Source organism: Mytilus edulis, chromosome 7 (genome assembly GCF_963676685.1).
Source record: "Mytilus edulis chromosome 7, xbMytEdul2.2, whole genome shotgun sequence".
In the NCBI taxonomy this organism is placed as follows: domain Eukaryota; kingdom Metazoa; phylum Mollusca; class Bivalvia; order Mytilida; family Mytilidae; genus Mytilus; species Mytilus edulis.
In genome coordinates, this window is record NC_092350.1 from 5755882 (window position 1) to 5778716 (window position 22835).

At 32.7% G+C, this 22835-nt stretch overlaps 2 protein-coding genes across 3 annotated transcripts; one reads left to right on the forward strand and one right to left on the reverse strand.

The window, feature by feature from the left end:
* Positions 1-4539: 4539 nt before the first annotated feature.
* LOC139482754 (peroxidase-like protein) lies at positions 4540-16244 on the reverse strand. 2 transcript variants are annotated; one of them, XM_071266823.1, is made up of 13 exons: positions 16052-16244; positions 14386-14633; positions 12866-13010; positions 11643-11860; positions 11012-11200; positions 10432-10483; positions 9788-9888; positions 8906-9007; positions 8514-8600; positions 7067-7787; positions 6252-6424; positions 5114-5216; positions 4540-4652 (listed from the first exon to the last, which is right to left on the reverse strand). In XM_071266823.1, exons 2-13 carry the CDS (start codon positions 14534-14536, stop codon positions 4583-4585), a joined length of 2112 nt encoding a protein of 703 aa, XP_071122924.1. In that variant the 5' UTR covers positions 14537-14633; positions 16052-16244; the 3' UTR covers positions 4540-4582. The 2 variants fall into 2 exon arrangements, with proteins under 2 accessions (XP_071122924.1, XP_071122925.1); XM_071266824.1 differs by having other exon boundaries at positions 14386-14578; positions 16052-16211.
* Positions 16245-20081: 3837 nt separating this feature from the next.
* LOC139529795 (toll-like receptor 3) lies at positions 20082-22731 on the forward strand. The gene has a single exon (XM_071325695.1). It carries the CDS (start codon positions 20092-20094, stop codon positions 22594-22596), a length of 2505 nt encoding a protein of 834 aa, XP_071181796.1. The 5' UTR covers positions 20082-20091; the 3' UTR covers positions 22597-22731.
* Positions 22732-22835: the final 104 nt, after the last annotated feature.

Here is a 22835-nt window from a genome sequence, read left to right on the forward strand (position 1 = left end):
AAATTAAGTATGTCAATAAAGGCTTTGATTTTGTAAATATTGCCGGTATATTTAACGACCATTCTGTTAAAGAACAAATTCCTGGATATTTTGACAATACTGAGCTACCTCTTATTTGTTATATTTACAAGAAATCTACCCAGAAATTTGTGTTTAATTACAGTCAATTGTGTAAAGATGTTAATATCAGTGAAAATACACCTACTTCATGTAATTGCAGCAATTCCGAATATATTTATGGACCCATTTCCCATGTTATAACAGGAGATCTTAACACCGTTCAAGACCGAGAGTTAAAATCATTCCTCAGTAAAGGGCCTAAATATCGTCCCCCGTCAATTATTAATTGGAATGAGTGTCGTAATATCATCCACGACTCACTCCATACTTACTGTATGAAATGGATAAAACGGGAAAAAGCTGATAAAAAATCTTTGGACTCTTTTTTTAATTCCGTAATGAAGATAGTTGATATACGTATTCAACATTTTAAAGAACATTTTACTATAAACAATAACCACAATAATCCTATTTCTCGTATCAAACATAAACTAAAAGAACTAGCCAAGGAATTTGTTTTTGTCCCGGCCGATAAAGCTGCTAATAATATTATTATTGTTTGACGTAAATTTTACATTGAGGTTTTGAAAAAGGAAATCACCAATTCACCAACATTCCAACTGACTCCATTTTCAGAAAACGAAATCTGTAACAAACATAAACTTTTAGCAACCGCTTTACAAGCAGAGCCAAATACAATGAAAGTCGCAACTATGTATTGGCTTCCGAAGCTACACAAAACCCCTTACAAATATAGATTTATTTCGTCTTCAAGCCATTGTTCAACTACTAAATTGTCTATTCTTCTTACCAGCACACTTGGTACAATTAAAAACCTGATAATAAATTGTTCAAATAAGGCCTTCGAAAATAGTGGAATAAATTACTTTTGGAGTGTCAAGAACTCGTTGTAAGTACTTGATAAATTGCATGCTTATATTGGTGATTTTGAATCTGTTCAAAGTTTTGATTTTTCTACCCTGTATACCACATTGCCTCACATTCTCATTAAGAAAAAATTCACACACCTAATTAAATGGGCATTCAAAAAATCAGAATGTGAATATATATGTTCAAACTCTTTTAGGTCATTTTTTAGTAGCAATAAACAAAAAAACTATGTTAATTGGACATGCTTTGATACTATATATGCCCTTGAATTTTTACTAGATAACATTTTTGTTCGCTTTGGAGATTCCGTATATCGTCAGATTATCGGAATTCCAATGGGGACTAACTGTGCACCACTTATTGCGGACCTGTTTTTGTATTGTTATGAGTTACAATTTATGACAAAAATAAGCAAAGACCCATCGAAACAACATCTGATAAATAAGTTTAATAATACTTTTAGATATTTGGATGATATTTTGGCTCTCAATAATGACGACTTCAGTATGTATATTAATGAAATTTATCCTGTTGAACTTACTTTAAATAAAGCTAATACTAACAATGACCACTGCCCTTTTCTCGATCTTGATATCTTTATCACTAATGGAAAGCTGAATACTAAAATTTATGATAAAAGGGATGATTTTTCATTTCCTATCGTTAATTATCCGTTTTTAGATGGTGACGTTCCCTTGTCACCATCTTACGGTGTTTATATATCTCAACTTGTACGATTCGCTCGTGTATGTAACAATTTTTTAGATTTTAACGAGAGAAATTTATGTATTACTGAAAAATTATTACACCAGGGTTTTCGATATCACAAACTAGTCAAAACATTTACTAAATTTTATCATCGGTATAAAGACATCATTCGTAAATATAGCTCAACATGCAGACTCTTAATACGTTCAGGTATTTCACATCCAATTTTTTATGGAAATATTCTTTATAAAGCACAAAGGTGTCAGTATTCACCTCAGAAACTTACAAAACCTTTGAATAGACTTATTAAGAAGGGATATAATTATGATACTGTTGTCAAGTCATTAAAGATTGCATATTTTGGCGTTAATATTGAGTCACTGATAAGGTCTTTGCATCGGAACTTAAGACATTTATTCTAAAAACAGTTGTTGGCATGACACGGGTTATGTTCTTCTCATATATGTTATGATGGTATGATACTAAACCCCTAACGGGAAGGATTGTGCCTGATGTTCATATGATGAAATCATAATATTTCAGTCAGTTTAATTGAAGTCTGGAGCTGGCATGTCAGTTAACTGCTAGTAGTCTGTTGTTATTTATGTATTATTGGTATTTTGTTTATTTTCTTTGGTTACATCTTCTGACATCAGACTCGGACTTCTCTTGAACTGAATTTTAATGTGCGTATTGTTATGCGTTTACTTTTCTACATTGGTTAGAGGTATAGGAGGAGGGTTGAGATCTCACAAACATGTTTAACCCCGCCGCATTTTTGCGCCTGTCCCAAGTCAGGAGCCGCTGGCCTTTGTTAGTCTTGTATTATTTTAATTTTAGTTTCTTGTGTACAATTTGGAAATAAGTATGGCGTTCATTATCGCTGGACTAGTATATATTTGTTTAGGGGCCAGCTGAAGGACGCCTCCGGGTGCGGGAATTTCTCGCTACATTGGAGACCTGTTGGTGACCCTCTGCTGTTGTTTTTTATTTGGTCGGGTTGTTGTCTCTTTGACACATTCCCCATTTCCATTCTCAATTTTATATATGTTATATTTGTTATTCTCGTGGGATTTTGTCTATATGTGTTACATTTTAGTGTTATGTCGTTGTTCTCTTATATTTAATGCGTTTCCCTCGGTTTTAGTTTGTTATCCCGATTTTGTTTTTTGTCCATGGATTTATGAGTTTTGAACAGCGGTATACTACTGTTGCCTTTATTTATTTCGACTTTTGCATTTCATATTTATATTCTCTGCCGTCTAATTGGTTTAGATTTTGTTACGACTGACTAACGATAAACGACAGTACATAGGCAAATTTCATTAACATCAATTTCACGTGAATTTCATCCCTAACGAGCTGATACGTGAAACTCATGTGAAATCAGTTTAGGTGAGTTTCACGTAAATATCATGTGAAATTCACGCGAATTTCACGTGAAAATCACATGAATTTTGTCCACGTGAAAATCACAGGAATTTTGTTCACGTGAAATAGTGAATCAATTATTTGAACAGCGGGAAAAAAAACCTGCCATATTCCAGACTTTGTAAGGAAAACAGAGATGTCATATGGTTGTACACATCTTTGCGTTTAAGATTTTTGCCTAAATATTATTGTTCATGGCCTAATATGTCAAAATGTTTATCACCTATTCAAACATGTTCAAGAACTTTGGTATTAAAACTTTGTTGTTTGTTAAATGAAAACTGGGAACTACGGTCACAACTGAAAAAGTAGATTATATATAGTACTATTTGTTGAATATGTTGTTTTTGTTATTATTTTGCTTGTTGTTGTCATTTATATTATGTCGCTTACTATATTATATATTTTGTTGATGCTATAGCATTATATTATATGCTGATTTGCAATAAACCTATTACAATTACAATTACTAGAGCACAATTACGATGAGGCAATGGTACCTAGTCTTAACAAGTAACTAATACAATAGAACGGGAACCGTATAAGAGGTACCTGACTTGGGAAATGAAAATACTATTTACGTTTGGAGGACAGATATTTAACAGAGAATCGGGATTCAAATAGACACAAGGCGTGCTCCTCGAATGTTTTCTTTATTCATTAGAAGCAGAGTTCATACAAAGCCTATCAGGATTATTGATTAAAAGCTAAATCAAATCTGTCACAACTAACGTAAAAAAGGCTTAAAAAGAATAAGGGCAGCCATATATCTGGACTTAGATCTAGAAAGTTTGTACTTGTTTGGCACTATAAATATTTTGATATGAGCGTTACTGATGAGTCTTGTGTAGACAAAACGTGCGTCTGGCGTACTAAAACATAATCCTGGTACCTTTGATAACTGTTTACAATTAAGGTTATTTGAGAACACATCTGTACGACAAAAGAGCATATTTCAGCTGTTCAATTGTAACCTTCTCATTTCTTTAAAGCAACATTCCAGTAGCGCCATTCTGTTGGTTGATATATCTAGTAAGCTAGATTTTGTCAGTTTTGATAGATTTACCCATTTTGAATGTACCTTTAGATTCAGTATTTTGTAATTACATTTTTTCATGTGAAGTATGTATGTACTTGTTGATATCCCTTAGCTTGCATATGAAGTGTTGGTGCTAAAATGAGATCACGGATATGCTCCAATTGTAACCATTTCAAAATCCTTAAAAATTTATCATATGAACTGCGTCGTATAATAATCGACCTAAAGTATTGCACGTATGGTTGTACATGTGTAAGTGGTTAATTGAAAAATTAGAAATAAAAGATGAATTTGGTATATGCTGTAGGGTTATATCAACTCCATTTTCAAATAGTTACAAACTTTGCTTAGCTATTTTAGATAGACAAGACTGACTGATATTTAAATTTTTGAAAATATAAAGAAAAGTCTTTTTCAATCTGATAATTTTTTTATATATTTTTATATAGACTTTTAAGTCTTCCAGTAATCAAGATTTAATCTTGGCAATTCGTCACAACGTATTCTTTTGACCGGAGGTTTTCTGAAATTATAAAATTTTCTTATAATTTCAAATTCGTTAAAATACTAACTGTATTAAAATGTTGAAACAGATGCGTTTATTATATTTAGATACGATAAAATGTCCGTAATAAAATAAACAAATATATGTTTTATAATATATACAGTTCTTTAAACAGCTACTACCAAATGAAACCACCTACACAAAGACATCCTGCAGTAAACTGTTGTCGCCCACTAATTCATGTCGTTTCTTTCTGACTCGTTGATTTGTTCTTCATATCGCCCATATTCATACAGGAATATATAAAACTGTTTTTTACGACATCACTGGGAAAAAATAATTCATTTTTTTTTCAGAGGCAGGAATTAATTTATATGGTTTTTGAGGGCTTAATGGTATACAGATTTGTCATATTGTAGACTACTTTATCTCTCACAATATATATCGTTATATATCGTTATCTGACTAAATATACTTACTGACTATCCGGATTAATGAATATATTTGGTTGTATATACTCCAGGCTTAATGTCCGACAATAAATTCCCGCAAACGTCTGTCGTTTTATCTCATTCAATTGATCTTAAATAAAAGACATCAGTTTAACAATTCATCATGTTTCTTCCTCAACGTGATGTTCCAAATATATAGAAAGTCACACTGGTAGATGAAGAGGGACGAAAGATACCAAGGATTCAAAATGTGGTCAAGAACTAACAATGCCATGGTAAAACTGATACTGACCAAAAGAAAGAAAAAAACATCTAGATTTAAAACATAACTCAGAAAACTTAATAATGTTTTGAATATACACTCGTCATAGATACCAGGATTAAATGTTGTATTTACGACAGACGCGCGTTTCGTCTACAAAAGACTCTTCAGCTCGAGTTCAAAAAAGTTAAAAAGGCGAAAAATGTTCGACGTCGAAGAGCATTGAGGAACAAAATTCCTAAAAGTTTTGCCAAATACAGCTATAGTAATCTTTTCCTGAGGTAGACAAACCTTAGTATTTTTTGAAAATTCAGAAGTTTTGTCAACAATTAATTTATAAATATGACCATATCAATGATAATTCATGTCGGCACAGAAGTAATGAATCTTTAGTGACAACCCCTTTCAGTGTACAAACTGAACTCATCCGATTGGAGTTTTACCGTGTGTACTTTTTGTGGAACTCATTATCCTATGCTATTAATATAGATTGTCGATCGGTATTTTAAAGGACAGGGTGTTTCTAAACAACGACTTCATCGAAGGTCGACCGCCTTGAGATGTAATGTGGGAAAAAAGACCCCCCCCCCCCGAGTTTGAAAGACCATTGATGCAGAAACATATGAGAGATGTGGCATGCTTGCCAATGAGACAACTACTAGGATCCCCAAAAGTTAAATATTTAGTGGATGTTATGAATAACTAATATTTCTATTTTTTGGTTCTAAGAATATTTTTCTTCAATAAATGAGGTACTAAATGTAAATAACAGACAAATAAAACAGACAACAGAGGTTAACAGGTGATCTTAACACGTGAATAATTTCAAATACACACAACCTTTTTTGCAACTAAATCAACTGAGGGAATGGTACTTCAGACAACTCATGGTCATTATCTTACCTAGTGTAAAACCTGTCGCTGGGAATTTATTTTCGTAAAAGAATCTGTCTCCGTGTTTATAATTGAGGAACTGCAGAGCTATAAGACATCTGAATGTTGGTCCTAGGATAGATTCTCCTGATGCAGGTTTTTCTGATATTCCACCAACAAATAAATCAATATCATCAGGATGACTGCAAAATATATAGTTAGAAGTCGGTTATAAATGTTAATTAGGGTTATCAGTGTCCTGTGTTGTAATTCGTTAGTCTCATTGAGGGGGGATATGACCTTTATCGGGACTCCGGGATCGGGTGTTTTTAAGCTCGGGATTTCGGGATTGACCCTTTCGGGATCCGGGAATTCTTTCTTCGAATTTCGGGACTTCGGGATGTCGTGTTTTTAAGCCCGGATTTCGGGATCAGGACCCCTCCTACCCTCCCTCCTCATTGTATTGCACATATAAAATATATCCAAACTATATCACGCATGTACTTTGGCAACAAATATTGTGCTTAAAAACGCACATTCACCCTAATGAGCAGAGTGTCCAACTATTTATTAGCATCTAACAGTATAAATACATTATAAGTTGTTATATGTAAAACAAATCAATGATTTATGTGAAAGTACAACATCATAATTTAACTATGGATTATATATATTCAACGTTTTCTTGTACATATTGCATGTGAAACTATTACCGATGAACATGCCTTCCATTTAGAAAATTTTGGTATTATATATAAGAACTTCTATTCCACGAGAAAATGTGGTAACAATCCAAAATACAATTTAGTGTAATGTTTTGCAAAATAGATCTCCGTCTAATATACCTGTATACTTCCGATAAAGCACGTGCAGTAGATTTGTCATGATCAACCAGTCCACCATATGCATTACCAAAATGTTTCGCACGATACAGACCACAGTATTCTCTATATTCATTGTACCCAGCTATCCCATGATCGCGTCCACGTTGTGTATTGAGTGCACCAAGGTCAAATGCTTCCCCTGGTTGAACTTCAAACAGATGATTACGCATCTGGTCTGAAATAAATCGATCTGTTTTGTCCCCTAGTGTAGCAGACATCCACCTACCCATACGCTTGACGCCAAATTTATTTTCGGGATCACGTATTGTTTTGACATCAAAGGATTCATTCTGCATTAAAGATCTTCGAAGTTCCTTGAAATCATCACCTGATGCACCCACGTGGTTTCCTACTTGTGAATGTCCATATCGAAAAGCAGTGGCACCAAACTCATTGCGGGAGGATCCATCCAGATAAGGAGAATAGAAAGTTTGGTAGCCTTTAGAACTACTAGTTAGGCTAATTATGTTAGCATATTTTGGTCCAACCAGTGCGGTTACAAATTCATTAAACACGATGTGTTGGTAGACTCCTGTCAGAATTTTTCTAGTTTCTTGAAACAACTTCTCATCTTTCCATTCAGTGTTCAAATCTGATAATTTCTTTGCTATTCTGTTATGCTCTCTTACAAATATGATGTGAAACATCGCAAGTAATGGTACCTCAGAATGTCTTTTGTCACCTAAAATGAGTAATGTTTCTAGAATAAATTGGATGTTATGATTCTGAAATTATAAAAATGTCCGTCTGAAGTGTTTTGTTTTATACTTTTCCATTGCATACTTTATATTGCCATTTTTTAGCATCACTGAGTCATTTGTTGACTAAACGCGCATCTAGCGAACATAAAAGTAAGCTCTTTTTTTAAGTGTATTTGTTTTCAAGGTGATTTTTTTAATAACGTTTTGGGAATAACATATGAGGAAACATGCATCTGCGTGAGCTGTTTAGGGTTGATCAGTACACAGTCACGTTCGACCGGATTCTGAATGTCTTATCTGGTACTCATGTACGGAACTTTATTCGCTCTCTGAATACTGTCGCTGATAAAGTCCTGCACTTTGATGACGTAATAGTCAATGAGGTTCTTCGTTTTATATAACTGGAAAATTGTATTTACAATTTCCACTTCTGTAGAAAAAAAACCCTTTAAATGAGATCTTTCAATTAAACAGAAGGTATAGCAGTATAGATCTTAGAGAAATAAAAACAAAAATTGACTATAAAAACTATAAAATTGTAATGTTATGATTAAAGATTTAAAGTAATAGACACGTATCTGATGTTTGGTGTGCTTTTTCTTTTACAACTGTGTACGTATTTCATACCCGGATTCCAATCTTAACTTCTACCCCTAAGTAAAATAGTTTGAAGTTGGATAACAACATAAATGAACTATAATGTATACCAGCAATGAAACACTTCCGTTTACACTCTTCAGGAGCACCAGGTGGCGTGTTTGGAAGTAAATCATTATCTCCAACCGCTAGCTCACCTGTAAGACAAAACGAAATGGTGTAGCTCATTGTTTGAGTAAATATATTAACATAAGTATAAACCTAGAATAAGAAATGTATATGTATATGACTTATTTTCTTTATTCTTATAGAGGAAACCAACATTGCATTTGTCAAGTTGATTTTCGCGAAATACATGATATGTTGAAAAGTGAACAAATCATTATAGTCAGGTTTGTCTAAGAAAAAAAAGAGTACGCTTGTTTTTAGTGTCAAACTGAATTGCTAAAAAATGAGACATCGAATTAAAACTTTCCTAATCAAAATATAAAAGGATTTTTACCATTTTCGTGTTTCCTTAGCTGGTCCAATCTCTCTTTACTGCTGCCATACACACTTGATAAATCTAGATATGATGTAATGACGTTCATTTGATTTCTCGGGCCTAACACAATAGAAATTAATTTGTTAGATAATTATAATGTTCACATCATTCTTATGAATTGGATTCTTGTATTCCTCTTCGTTTTTATTACAATAGTATATTTAATTAGTTTATTAATCGATTTTTTATTAACATATTCATTCAGTTGATAGGCACACAATATTATGGTGTAAATCTAAGCTTCTGGGATAATACAAGTTTCCTACAAACATCTGGTCTGCCAACAACTTCAAAGTCTAAAACTAAACACATTCCTATCACGGGAAATATACAATTTAAACGAACACAAGGTAGAATTATTAATTCGAAATTTACCCTTGCAATGCGATTATATTTAGACACTGTCTATACAAACTATCCAGTGAAATTTCAGTTTGCTATGCTTAGATTTGTAATACTCTGTTAATATCGTGCTGGACAAACTTTTACATTTTCTAAATTAAGCATAGATATGTAACATAACTTGATTAATTATTTGCTATTTGAAGTCTAGTGACTAATATTGCATCCTCATCTAGAACAATTATATGCTGATACAGCGATATAATTCCAGTTTTGATCAAACCGAGTCTCTGAGTCGGCTTTTGTTTTCTTCATCACCACATTAAAGAGCATAACTTCGAGCCAACCGATGGGTGAACACTAACTGTGGTCTCCTAGACTAATAAGACAAGCATGCATCTTAAAGACAATCGAAGTGAACAAACTTCAACGAAACGATTGACCAAACCGAATGATAAAGAAATCGATGTAGTGATATCAGTTGTCATTTGTACATACCAGGGGAGCATCCAGGTGACGAGGCAGGCAGTGAGCGAACAAAATGCATGCACGTGAACTTAAACTCATCTTTTGGTGTAGAAAATGAAAAACATTCATCCCTAAAAATTAAAGCAAAACATAATGCCATATTCTCTCCAAACACATATCAAATTTCAATCTAAAATTGTATTGAAGTGTCCATCAAAATAACTTTCTTCCTAAATGATGAAACATATAAATAGAAAAAAAATATCGATAAACAATCAAACCATTGAAAGATAGCATTCTTAAAGTTCAGATTGATGGTTCATGATCGAAAGTTCCATGAAGTACTTAATGATATTTTCCGTACTTACTGACATTTTACGTACTTTTAAAATGACACTTTACGTACTTAATGATATCTTACGTTATTTTACGTACTTAATGCTATTTTACGAACTTAATGATATTTTACGTACTTAATGATTTTTTACGTACTTAATGATACTTTACATCATAAATATCTTACAAAATTATCTATTCAATTATTTTATCGTTTTGATATTTTCTGTCTTAAAAACAATGTGAATAAAAAAATTAACTGGGTTGAATAATTTTTCATTTGTTGTCCATTGAATGTTTTTGTTCAAATTCATGGAAATATTAATGACATACCGTACCTTTTGACTGGTTCGTTTCCGTTACAACAAGAAATACTTGTACCATCTGGCTCTAAAACAAAACCACATTAATAGAAGGATCAGTTGCTCTGTCAGCTTGATTTTTGAATACATCATCAAAGCTCTAAATAAAAGCCGGAATAATCATTTGTGTTCTCTTATGACGAATAAAATACTCTAATTCATATTAAAAAAAAAACGTATTTATAACAGTCAATGCTGATAGTAGGTATAACAAATGGATACCGTTTCAGTTAGATATCTCATAAAACAAACCTCAAAATATACATACAAATACAAAGAATAAAAGTGACAGTGATTTTTTCCTTTATATCAATAGGCTTGACATAAATTAAATCATTTCACAAAAATATCAGAGAATAGTGTATATCATTATAATCAATAAGTATCTGTTGCATGTAGAATATTATAAACACGTTAGATGATTCTTTAATGTATACGAAAAAAAGTACAGTGAAACAGAACATTTGCATTAATATTGTAAATTGGTTTTAACGTACAGTTTGCGTATTTTCTAATGCAGAATTCTCATGAAAAATGTATCTTAAATAATGGAAACCTGAAAATATCGGTGTTGCTACAATATCATGGTCAACAAACTGTCCGAAGTGTGTCAATGCCACTGTGAATCTGTTGCTTTGAGGTGCAGATTGTTCACTTTTCAACACAGCATTAGAGATCACACGGGGACTTTTTAAAACCTCTCCATTCTTCCCTTTTATGCGTGGAACAGAACCAAAATTATTAGCTGTAAATATACGTTAATACCCGGATGAACATTTGGCAGTGAATACTAAGTATCTGAATACAAATAAAATCACCAGAGGTTTGAAATGTTGGTTTAAACCAAGACTACGATGTTTTTTTTTACATTTTATTGATCTGAAGATAGTGCTTAAAAGGGAAATTCTTTGGGTTTTTTCTCAGTTCTGCAGAAATCGGGTTTTAATTTCGGATCATTGATAGTATCCGACTAACATATTAACTCCTTGAAAAATCGACGAAGATTAAAGGATTGTCGACTAAATGGTTTTCAATTTATTAAAGTTACTGTCTTTTAAAAAACCCAACAACCCCTTCTTTCTTCTTTCTTCAGACAGTTCAATATTTTTAGCAACAGGGAAAAGAGAATATAGTTGAAAGAAGTTAAAGCAAAGAAATAATTTTATTCAAATTTAACATCAACTTACGGTCCCCATACGTTGGTTCCAAAAATCTGGATTGTGGAGTAAAAGCTGCACCCGTAAGTTTGTTCTGTAGGTTATTACATGTACCGTCTATAGTCCGATAGGAGGCGTCTTTATCACAGGAAATTTGTTCGCGCTCATCACAAAACGACTCGACCGCTTTTTCGACAAGATCATAAATAGCTGTCGGTTGTACTGCAGGTGCCCGCATTTTCCGTAAACTACAATATTAACACACCAATTTTACTATATCATATAAACATTTCTATAGGGATGTTCGATGTCTTCGATGGCAAACCATTTAAAAAAATAAACTATTAAGTTTCTATCATAATATACAGTAAACCTAATTTAATTGTGTAGGCTAACAGTAAATCTGCTCCTTGGTAGGGATATGTCTCTTTGATACTTTTCCCGTGTCCATTCTCATTTTTATTAAATTGTCTAATTAAGAACGTTATTTTTTCGTTGGATTTGTTTCCCATTTTTCCTACAATTTCTACCTTTTCGTAGATGACTTTTGTAATTATTGAAGGTCAAACAATGACATATAAATGCTTGTAGAATCGCCCTTTGGACATTCACTGATGTTTTATTGGTAATAAGTTTTGATATGTATGATTTTAACAATTTTTTAATCTCATAAATGCGTGCATGATTGATTAGCAATGTAACAGCTATGGACGCTGATGTTAAAAACTATTGGTAACCTTACTCGTTACAAACCAGTTAAATCATATCGTGCATTAGCTTAAAAAAATCCGTAGTAACAATATGTAAAGAAAACCAATGGCCCGCTTCGTTCTTAAACAAAACAAGAAAACAAATTAAAATAAATAGCAGCTAACGAAAAAAAACCTGAAATAACAGACTCATGACTTTGCGACAGGCACATACAGAATGTACATGTAGCGGGTGTTATTGCGATTGTTTTATCTAATATTGCGTCCCTTCACTGGCGGAGTTTGGTGTTTGTGATTTTTTGTACTGTCATAATTTGTTTGAAATTTAGGTTTGACTTTAATGTGTATTCATATCGAATTTGGAGTTTTCAACTTAGTACTTGTTTGGCTTTATAACTATTTAGATTGAGCGTCACTGATAAGTCTTATGTAGACGAAACGTGCGTCTGGCGTATTAAATTGTAATACTGGTACCTTTGATAACTATTTAAAAGAACAAACCACCGATGTGGCATGAGTAATTTAAAACCAGGTTACAATTACCGTTGATTCACAGAGGAGACAGCTTTTTCGGTAATAAGCACCACCCTTGATGACCTTCGTAGTTGTTGTTGATTCTGCGATGAACTGAACAAGTTTAACAAATCTATTGATGATTTTGCCGGTTTTGGTCCCCTTCTTCCTATTTCTAAGAGAGGAAAGCTAATTACAGTAGTAGGTTTACAAATATTTACAACTAATGTATACATTGTGAAGCTAGTCACCCAATTTTAACAACTTCTTTGCTAGTGAATTTTAAGTTTTGTGCTCAATGAAATACTGGCAGTAAATAAAGGCAACAGTAGTATACCGCTGTTCAAAACTCATAATTCCATGGACAAAAAACTAAATCGGGGTAACAAACTAAAACCGAGGGAAACGCATTAAATATAAGAGGAGAACAACGACACAACACTAAAATGTAACACACACACAGAAACGGACTAAGCATTAGACAAAATCCCACGAGAATAACAAATATAACATCAAAACCAAATACATGAATTTGTTGCTATGCTTACATTTGTTTTACAATAAAACCATTATATGACTGAGGATTTCTAAAAGTGTTATATGAATCTTTGATGATCATTCACTGAGAAGGAGTTAGTTTTAAAGAAGAAAAGGTAAATATTGGATGCTATTTTATTTAAGCAGAAAATGTTGCACTACCGGATCAGTCAATTTAATCGGGAAACGGTTTGCTTAAAAAATAGTTATCTGTTTATTATTTTGATGAATGTTGTTTGTCTTTTATTGATACAATTACTTCTTAGGTGTTTCATTTGTTTTTGTAAGGATTATACTGATCATACATAAATAAACGAAAGTTCTGTAAACATGGTTCTCACAGAAAACGGAAATCAAGAGTAGACCACTACTTACGGACACAGAACATGTATGTATATTGTTATCTTTGTGTACCACATGTTATTAGTTAGTAAAATTGAAGGAAGTTAGGGGGTAAAACTTCTCTGTATTTTTCACACTCATGGTATATTAAACATGAAGAAAATATAAACTGACAGTTAATTTTGGTTTATTTGCATGTTTTTGAATTTAATGTGGTGTCCATTTTGCTGAACTAGTATAAAATATTGTTCAGTTGATGCCCACCTCCCGGAGTGGGTTTTTCTTGCTGTGTTGAAGACTAATTGGTGACATTTGGTAGTTTTTATGATACTTTTTCTCCGTGCCCATTCTCTATGCTACGAATTGTTGCGCCTGTCCCAAGTCAGGAGCCTCTGGCCTTTTTTTAGTCTTGCATAATTTCAAATTTTAGTTAAGTGTGTATATTTCGGATTTTAGTATGGCGTCTATTATCACTGAACTATTAATTTTTGTTTAGGGACCAGCTGAAGTACGCCTCCGGGTGCGGAAGTTTCTCGCTGTATTGAAGACCCATTGGTGGCCTTCGGCTGTTGTTTGACACATTCCCCATTTCCATTTTCAATTTAATTAATCATTAATCCGTCAGTTATTACATAAACATTTCAATTATAATATAAATATGCTACACTTACGTGGTACCCTTTGATTGGTTGTGTTCGGAATGCTATTTGCTGCTGATGCGACCGCTTCATTTACAAGTGTTTTTACTATTGATTGGGCATTTCCATGGTTACATAACAGTAGAAGATACAGTATAGACAGACACTTTACGTTCTCAAGCATCTTGTTGGATTCTTTACGGATTTAAAGTGACGACTGTTTACACTATAAAAGTCAGGAGATAGCTTAAACTAGTGTGTCTTGCAACCCTCGGCTTCGACTATTTTTTAAAAAGGTATAAACAACATGACAACTTTGACTTATCTAAATATGTGTTTTGCTAATTTATGTTTTTTGATTGATGTAAGCCTTCCAATTGATAATCTATCGTGCGTTTTTTTTCTATTCTGTGATATACTGTTATGCTATTTTTTCAGAAAAAGGGAGAAGGTTTGGTACCATTAAAACGTTTAATCCCGCTGCAAATGTTTGCACCTGCCCTAAGTCAGGAATCTGAAGTACAGTAGTTGTTTATGTAATTTATACGTCTTTCTCGTTTCTGTATGTTTATATTGATTTGACCGTTGGTTTTCCTGTTTGAATGGTTTTACACGTCGAGTAATTTTGGAGCCCTTTATAGCTTGTTGTTCGGTGTGAGCAAAGGCTCCGTGTTGGAGGCCGTATATTTACCTAAAATGGTTTACCTTATATAAATTGTTATTTGGATGGATAGTTGTCTCATTGGCACTCATAACACATCTTCCTATATCTATTGTCCAAATGAGGAACAGATGTATGGTATTAAGATATCTCAATGTTGATAAGGTAAACACAGCTCATTTAGAAAGACCAAAAGAGATGACTCGTGATGTTTTATCATCTATAATAAAGTAGTTATGACCGATACCACAAATTCTATCTCTGTTGTGCCCAAAGAAAAATACATACGTTTTGTGTGCAGTACTCTACATCATGCGGGCAAATCAACTATCGAATAATCTTTAAATTGTTACTACCTAATGTTTATCTGTCAGCTAAAATAAGATTCTATATGTGTTTTATTTGATAATGACAGGCGAGCTTTGCATATAAATCAAGTTAGCTGAAACACGCTCAGGGTGTGGGATTTTCTCGCTGTGATGAAGACCAATTGGTGGCCCTTGGGCTATTCTCTCCTCTTTGCTCGGGTTTCTGACACATTCCCCAGTTTCATTCTTAATTTTGTCAGTTTAAAAACAAGCTTAAATTTTTTGTTCGTCAAAAACTGGTTTCGTCTACCAAAGACTTCCTAATCGGTAAACAAAAGGAAAGGGGGTTACAATAATGACGAGGTTGAAGAGCATTGACGATTTTTATTGATCAATCAGCAATATCCGATAAATCTGTTACTCCCCTTGATGAACGGCATCAGCTGATAAAAGACTAGTGTGTTGTTAATATGAAAATAGGGAGGTTTAGTTAGTACCCAAATTAATACTCAGTTTGAGTGAATCAATCTTTTATGTATGATTCCTTTTCACAAACGATTTGTTTTTATCAAGTTATCAAATTAAATAATAAATAGATGTAGGCAGATGTTTTTCATTTGCAAATTCATCGTGACAAAGACGAATAATTTTTTTTACACATGTAGCAATTTCAAACCAAAACAATTAATTTCCGATCATAATATTATTTTAAATTTAGAAGAATACTTACCGATAATATTCTACGAAAAAGTATAGATATGTCAAAAAGCAAATTTACTTTACATCGTCATGCAAGGTAAAATGAATAGTTCAAATCCCCACACCTGCACTAGAAAGTTACAAGAAACACATTTTCAATTCAACCCATGTTTCTATACCATAAAAAATTCAACCTTTAAAATGCAACCAATGTTTATAACCATATTTGAATAAACCATGTTTAACATATATAATCTCTAAAGATAAGTAACTTATGAAAGTGATCCAAGTTGTTAAACATATTTTATAACATTTTTTATAGAAAATACTATGTACTATATTGGCTTAAACAGAATAATAAAAAAAATACATATGTTACACAAATCAATAGACAATTCGAAAAAATGAACACACATACATTGTCTTTATTGGAACAATAAAAGACCGATGACTACATTGCTGAAGGTCCCATGATCGGTTTTATCTCGGGACAATGGGAATTTCTGTACAGCAAAAGGATGATACTCACCTTCCCTTATCGGAGTTTAGTTTTTTTGTGATTTTACTTTTTACACATTTTAAACTTACATGAATACTTTGGTGGCGTTGGTCAAAGTTGCTCCTGACTCTGATCAGGAAATGAAGCTGCTGAAATCTTTTCTTTTTTTCTATTTACGCCTAGTAGCTCGGTGGTCCTCTCCGAATACTTCCGATTCATCTATCATGATAACTCATTTCTCTATGTCCTATGATTCCCTTTTTGTCGGAGTGAGCACTGTCTTTGTGACCAATACTGTTTTAAATATGTAAGCAACACATCTACATTGTTCCCGATAATATGTGTACAGGTACTCAATTGTTTTCTAGTGGGTCGTGGGATCCGGTACATAACTAGGTCTGTCATTGTATTTGGTTCTGCTTGTAAAGAAGTAGCTAACAGTTTTTGTTTGTTACAAATGTCATTTTCCGAGAATGGTGTCAGTTGGATAGTAAGTGAATTGGTAATTTCCTTTTGCAGAACCTAAATGTAAAATATACGTCAAGCAATATTTATATTATTAGCAGCCTTATCAGCTGGAACAAAATAAAATCTTTCGCGAGTTCACAAACGTATGTTTAGTACGGGAAAAAGGGTTAATATGGTGGTTGTTAAGAGTAAAACTTCTTTAAAATGTTGAATACGTACATCAATTATGTTATATCTGAATTAAAACATACAGTCTAATTAGGATTTCTTATCATCTTTTTCTCGTTTTATTCATTTAAGCAGTAAGTATTGAGTTAGTCTTGGATCATCGTTCATTCCAATCAATAATTGACGGGGGACGACATATAGGTTCTTACGGAAGCGTATTAGGGACATAGAAAAAATAAAATTGGCAGTGAATTTTTTTTTTCAAAGTCGAAATTTTGACTTTTCAAATCTCGAAATTTTGACTTTAACTTGAAATTTTGACTTTTCAAATCCTCGAAATATTGACTTTTTTGAAACTCGAAATTTCTACTTTTTTAAACTCAAAATTTCGACTTTTATAAAACTCAAAATTTCGACTTATTTTAAACTAGAAATTTCAACTTATTTTAAATTCAAAATTTCGACTTTTTGTAAACTCAAAATTTCGACTTTTTTAAAACTCGAAATTTTGACTAATTTTAAACTCGAAATTTCAACTTATTTTAAACTCAAAATTTCAACTTATTTAAACTCAAAATTTCGACTTTTTGTAAACTCAAAATTTCGATTTTTTTTTACAATCGAAATTTCGACTTTGATCTCTTTTAAAACTTTGATGTTAGTATTCAAACACAGTTATTACAATTTTAGAAGGAGTAGACATGGACGCAAATTGTTAAAGCGTCATCAACACATTTTGGCAATTTATATTTTGAAATAGGTTTTGTTCCATGTTTTAGTTCCCACGACACTGTCATAGAATCGTCATATCTGAGAACATATAGCATCGCAGTTTTAAAGGCCTGTTTGGTTTCCCAATAGCAAGTCACTGACTTTGCCTTGTTTGAACAATGGTAAATCAAGTAGCCAAAAATGCCATGCATATTCAGGACGACAAATGAGCTGCTCGGTTTTCTAGTTTTGGAATTTTGAAATAAATAAATGGTTCTTTTTTCTGGAATATTGATTAAACTCTACAAGTTGACATTCTTATGACAGTACTATTAACCCTTGTCTTTATATATCAGACTGTTGAATAAAAGTATGTCGTAACATGGGTGTATCGGAATAACGGGGTTGTCTTGATACACATATCTGAAGTCCAGACTTGAAATATTTATTTGAACGTGAAACATATTTTACTTATTCTTCGGCAAGAACAAGATTTTCTATCGAAAATAACCTCTTTAAAATGGTTTAGTTTATTAAAATGTGCTTATTAAGTTTATGAATTATATATTATATATCCGCTTGCTGATATAAATGACTGTGAATGTGGTAATCGCAAACGTATAAATACTTAGGAAAATTCGAAATTTTGAGTTTAAAACAAGTCGAAATTTTGAGTTAAAAAGAAGTCGAAATTTCGAGTTTAGAAAAAAACCGAAATTTCCAGTTTTAAAAAAGTCGAAATTTTGACTCTTTGAAAAGTCGATATTTCAAGATTTTAGAAAGTCAAAATTTCAAGATAAGAAAAGTTTAAATTTCGAGTTAAAGTCGAAATTTTAAGATTTGAAATGTCAAAATTTCGACTTTGAAAAAAAGTTCACTACTACTTTTATTTTTTCTATGTCCCTAATACGCTTCCGTAGGTTCTTTATTGAGAAATACTTTCAACTCTTGGTCATGAACTATGTTAAGGACTCCTGTTATAACATTGGAACTGTGGGTCTTAAATGTTTTCGGAACTACTGCAATTTAGTGACGTGAGTGTATTGTCACTGAGGTGGCATTTTAACACGCTTTAAAATTAAACACATATTTCCGGGTTGAATTTTCATAAACGTAAGAAAATGAAAAGTAAGATTATAAAAATACTGAACCCCGAGTAAACTTCAAAACGGAAAGTCCCGAATCAAATGGCAAAATCAAATGATAAAACGCATCAAACGAATGGATAACAACTGTCATATCCCTACCTTGATACAGGGTTTTGCTTATGCAGAAAATGGTGGATTAAACACGGTTTTATAGCTAGCTGAACCTCTCACTTATTTGACAAATGGAAACAGTTTCATTATGTTGACAACGATTGTTTTTTTAGCTACACTTCTCACTTGTAGGACAGTCGAATCAAATTTAATAAAATCCATAATGATGCGTTAACAAAACAGCGTGAACAAATCCAACAGATACAATATGTTAAAACGTCACAAGTAGAAGTTCATTTATTATCAAAATATACAAGGATTTCTTCCATAACTGAATGATGATTATTGATCATGTATGTTACGAACTATAGCAAATATCAATTCAGTAACAATTTGTGGTCAATATCTTCAGATAGTGTTACATAATATATAACCAAAAGCGTAATATGTATCGTGTCATAAAAACTGCAAATAAAAGTTAAATCCCAATCTTCTACAATAAATGAGCTGTGTCGGATAGAAATCGACCTTATGCAAGTGGAAGTACACAGGTTCATGTATAAGACTTTGATCGATTTTGGAATAATTTTAGATATAAAAGATGCATTTTGGTCTGTTTTAAAGGGTTGTATTCTTCTGCAAATCTACCTTTTGAACAATTACAGACTTTCCGTAAAAATTATTTCAACCCAAAATAAGTTAACAGAGGTATTAATTTTCGTTTGCATAAGGTCGATTTCTATCCGACGCAGCTCAAATGTTTAACGACACTGTGATATAGTGTGAACGAAAGATATTCGAACAAGGAAGGTTCAATGATCATTTTATGTAGTTTTAAAGGTGATTTTTGCTGATTCATTCTGCTTATTGTACCCAACTACAAAAATATATGATAACGATCTAGAATACAGTGTTAACTCGTTACAGGTAATTCCTATAATGTTACAAATTGAGGAAAGAAACTGTCTTTCAGTAAACACTTTCATATATTCTTAACGCAATCATACGATGGAGGTTCATGTTAAAATGTTGTTCATTTATTCATTTATTTACTATCTTTTACCGGTTTTATGTTCATCTAATTGTAAGATAAAAGAGACAAATATGGGAAACCATACGACTATAACGGCAGACTGTAGTAATATGGGACTAGTACATGTTCCTCAAAATTTACCGCGAAACATTACTGCACTGGATCTTAGTAGAAACGACATAACAGGTATTACAAATGAGGCATTCGTCAATTACAAAAACTTACTGGAACTTAATCTGAATTCAAACAAAATTAGTCTTATATCAAACTCGTCATTTAAAGGATTAGGAAATCTTCAGTCGTTAGAAATGGCTGACAATTGTCTTAATCCTTCTGAAATGTATACCATAGATCTGTTCATGCCCCTGAAGAAATTAAATATTCTAAACATCAGGAGGAACATGGATCAGCCGACTAAGTTTTCTACCATATTTATGTATCCAGACCAGGCATTGGGTGTTTTACAACAATTGACACAATTATCGATTGACTTAATGCCAAAACCAAAGTTTGGACAAGGATTTAAACTATTACAAAGGCTTCAAAGGATAGAATTCCAGTCGTGTTATGTTGTAAGCCTAACCAATGAAACATTTAAGTTTTTCTCGTCTAGTGTTGAAACACTGTTAATGCAAAATTGTAGATTGAATTTTGTGCGTGTTGAAACAGGTTCTCTATTGCCGTTTCCAGAGCTGAAGGTGGTAGATTTTTCTGACACATTTATGCATTTAAAGCAGGCACTGTTATTGCTAAATCCATACACTAATAAAAACATGTCAACTATAAATTTTCATCACGTGAGCGACGTTGTTATTGACAACAAGGAATTTCCTTATTCTTTGATTGTAACAACCGAAATGACAAAGTATTTACAAACTATTTGTGTTGAAAACTTGGATTTGTCACAAAATGGTATAGTTGATTATGTTCCTGGATCTTTATTTAATTTTCGTTTTCCTGAATGTATACAGCATCTGTCGGTAAGGGCAAATAGATTTACAATAATATCTAATAAAATACAGTTGCAATATCTCAACAACTTTACCCGGCAAGCTAGTCGTTTGAAAACCTGGGATAATTCATATAATGTTGTGAGCTATCCCATTCCTAAGGAAAACCCCATTTCAGCAGATTTCGATAATCCTTCCGATTTTATTTTTTATTTTCCAAAATCGGTAGAAAAAGTGGATAACAGTTACTTGATGACAAATGATTTACCGATTATATATCTAGTCCCTTTTAATAGTAGTTTGAAGTATATTGATATTTCATATGCATTGGTGTCAGGGTTCATGCTTTTTGAATCAGATTCTAAGAATCATCCCCCAAATTTGGAAACACTTATTGATAGTGGATGTGATTATTCTTATATCTGGCAAGAATTCGGTAGATTTCCTTATAACAATCTAAAAACATTTGTCTGGACAGACTGCAATTTAAATGAGGGCATAAAAGCGCACCCGAAAGACCTTTTCAGACACTTGAATTCAGTGGAAACCCTTAATATATCTGAAAATAACATTTGGTACTTCTCGGATAATTTGTTAGATCCAATACAAAATCTGTCTTTTTTAGATGTATCAAAAAATTTACTGCAAAGTATTCCGATACAGTTGATAAATCATTTGAAAATTAAAACACTTGATGTTCGCAATAATCTTTTAACAGGAATCAATCTAGAAATAAGGAATTGGCTTGATCAGATGCAAACCATGCATTTAATGTCACTGTTCTTAGCAGGAAATGCATTTGAATGTTCGTGTAATAATATTCACTTGATAAGATGGCTGCAGACAACAGATGTAAAGTTAGACAGTCGCTCGTATAATTGTGTTTTACCTAACGGAAGCAACAGCAATACATTGGAAGCATATAACTCTATCTCCGATCTATTTGCTTATTGTGAAAGTTCTATGTGGCTAACATTAGCAACTACGCTTCTGTCAACTGGATTCATAATAGCGATATTGCTAGTGTTGTATAATAAACGATGGAAAATCATGTTTACCCTCCAGGGAATAATAAATCGTGTAGTTGAACAAAAATTCAAAAGGCAGTACACTTACGATGTGTATATTTCTTATGAAGGTAATGCGGTTTATTGGATCAAAGAAACGCTTGTCTCAAAACTGGAAGGGGAATGGGGATTAAACATGTGCATAAGGGAGAGGGATTTCCTTGCTGGGATTTCTCATGCTGATAACGAAGCAGCGGCTATTAAGGAAAGTAGATGCATTATCTTTGTAATAACTCCAGGGTATACGCTATCCCCTGATCGTACATTCGAGATAAACAGAGCTCAATACGAAAGAATTAGGAGCAATTTAGAAACAGTAATTGTTCTTACAAAGGACATTAAAATAACAGATGTACCTCGTAATTTGTCTTATATTTGGAACTATGTGTACCTGATAGAATGGGAGGATGAAGAACAGTTTAGTTCTGATGTTATTTGGGAGAAATTAAAATTGCTTCTCATTCCAAGGAGTCAATATTAGATATCCGCCTTGCTCAAACAAACTGGTTTAAGGAATCACTACAGTTTTTGACTCTAACCAACAGTCTTTGAAGATTAATTTTCTCCTTAACCAATCATTGGATTTTTATAATCTTTGACTCATTTAAAAGCTATAATATTAATATTAAGATAATAATCCAAAAATCCTATATATGATTTTATAGAAATAATTTTCCTCGGTCGTTTTTTTTTTTTATATTGTTTCCCAAAGTTTTAACA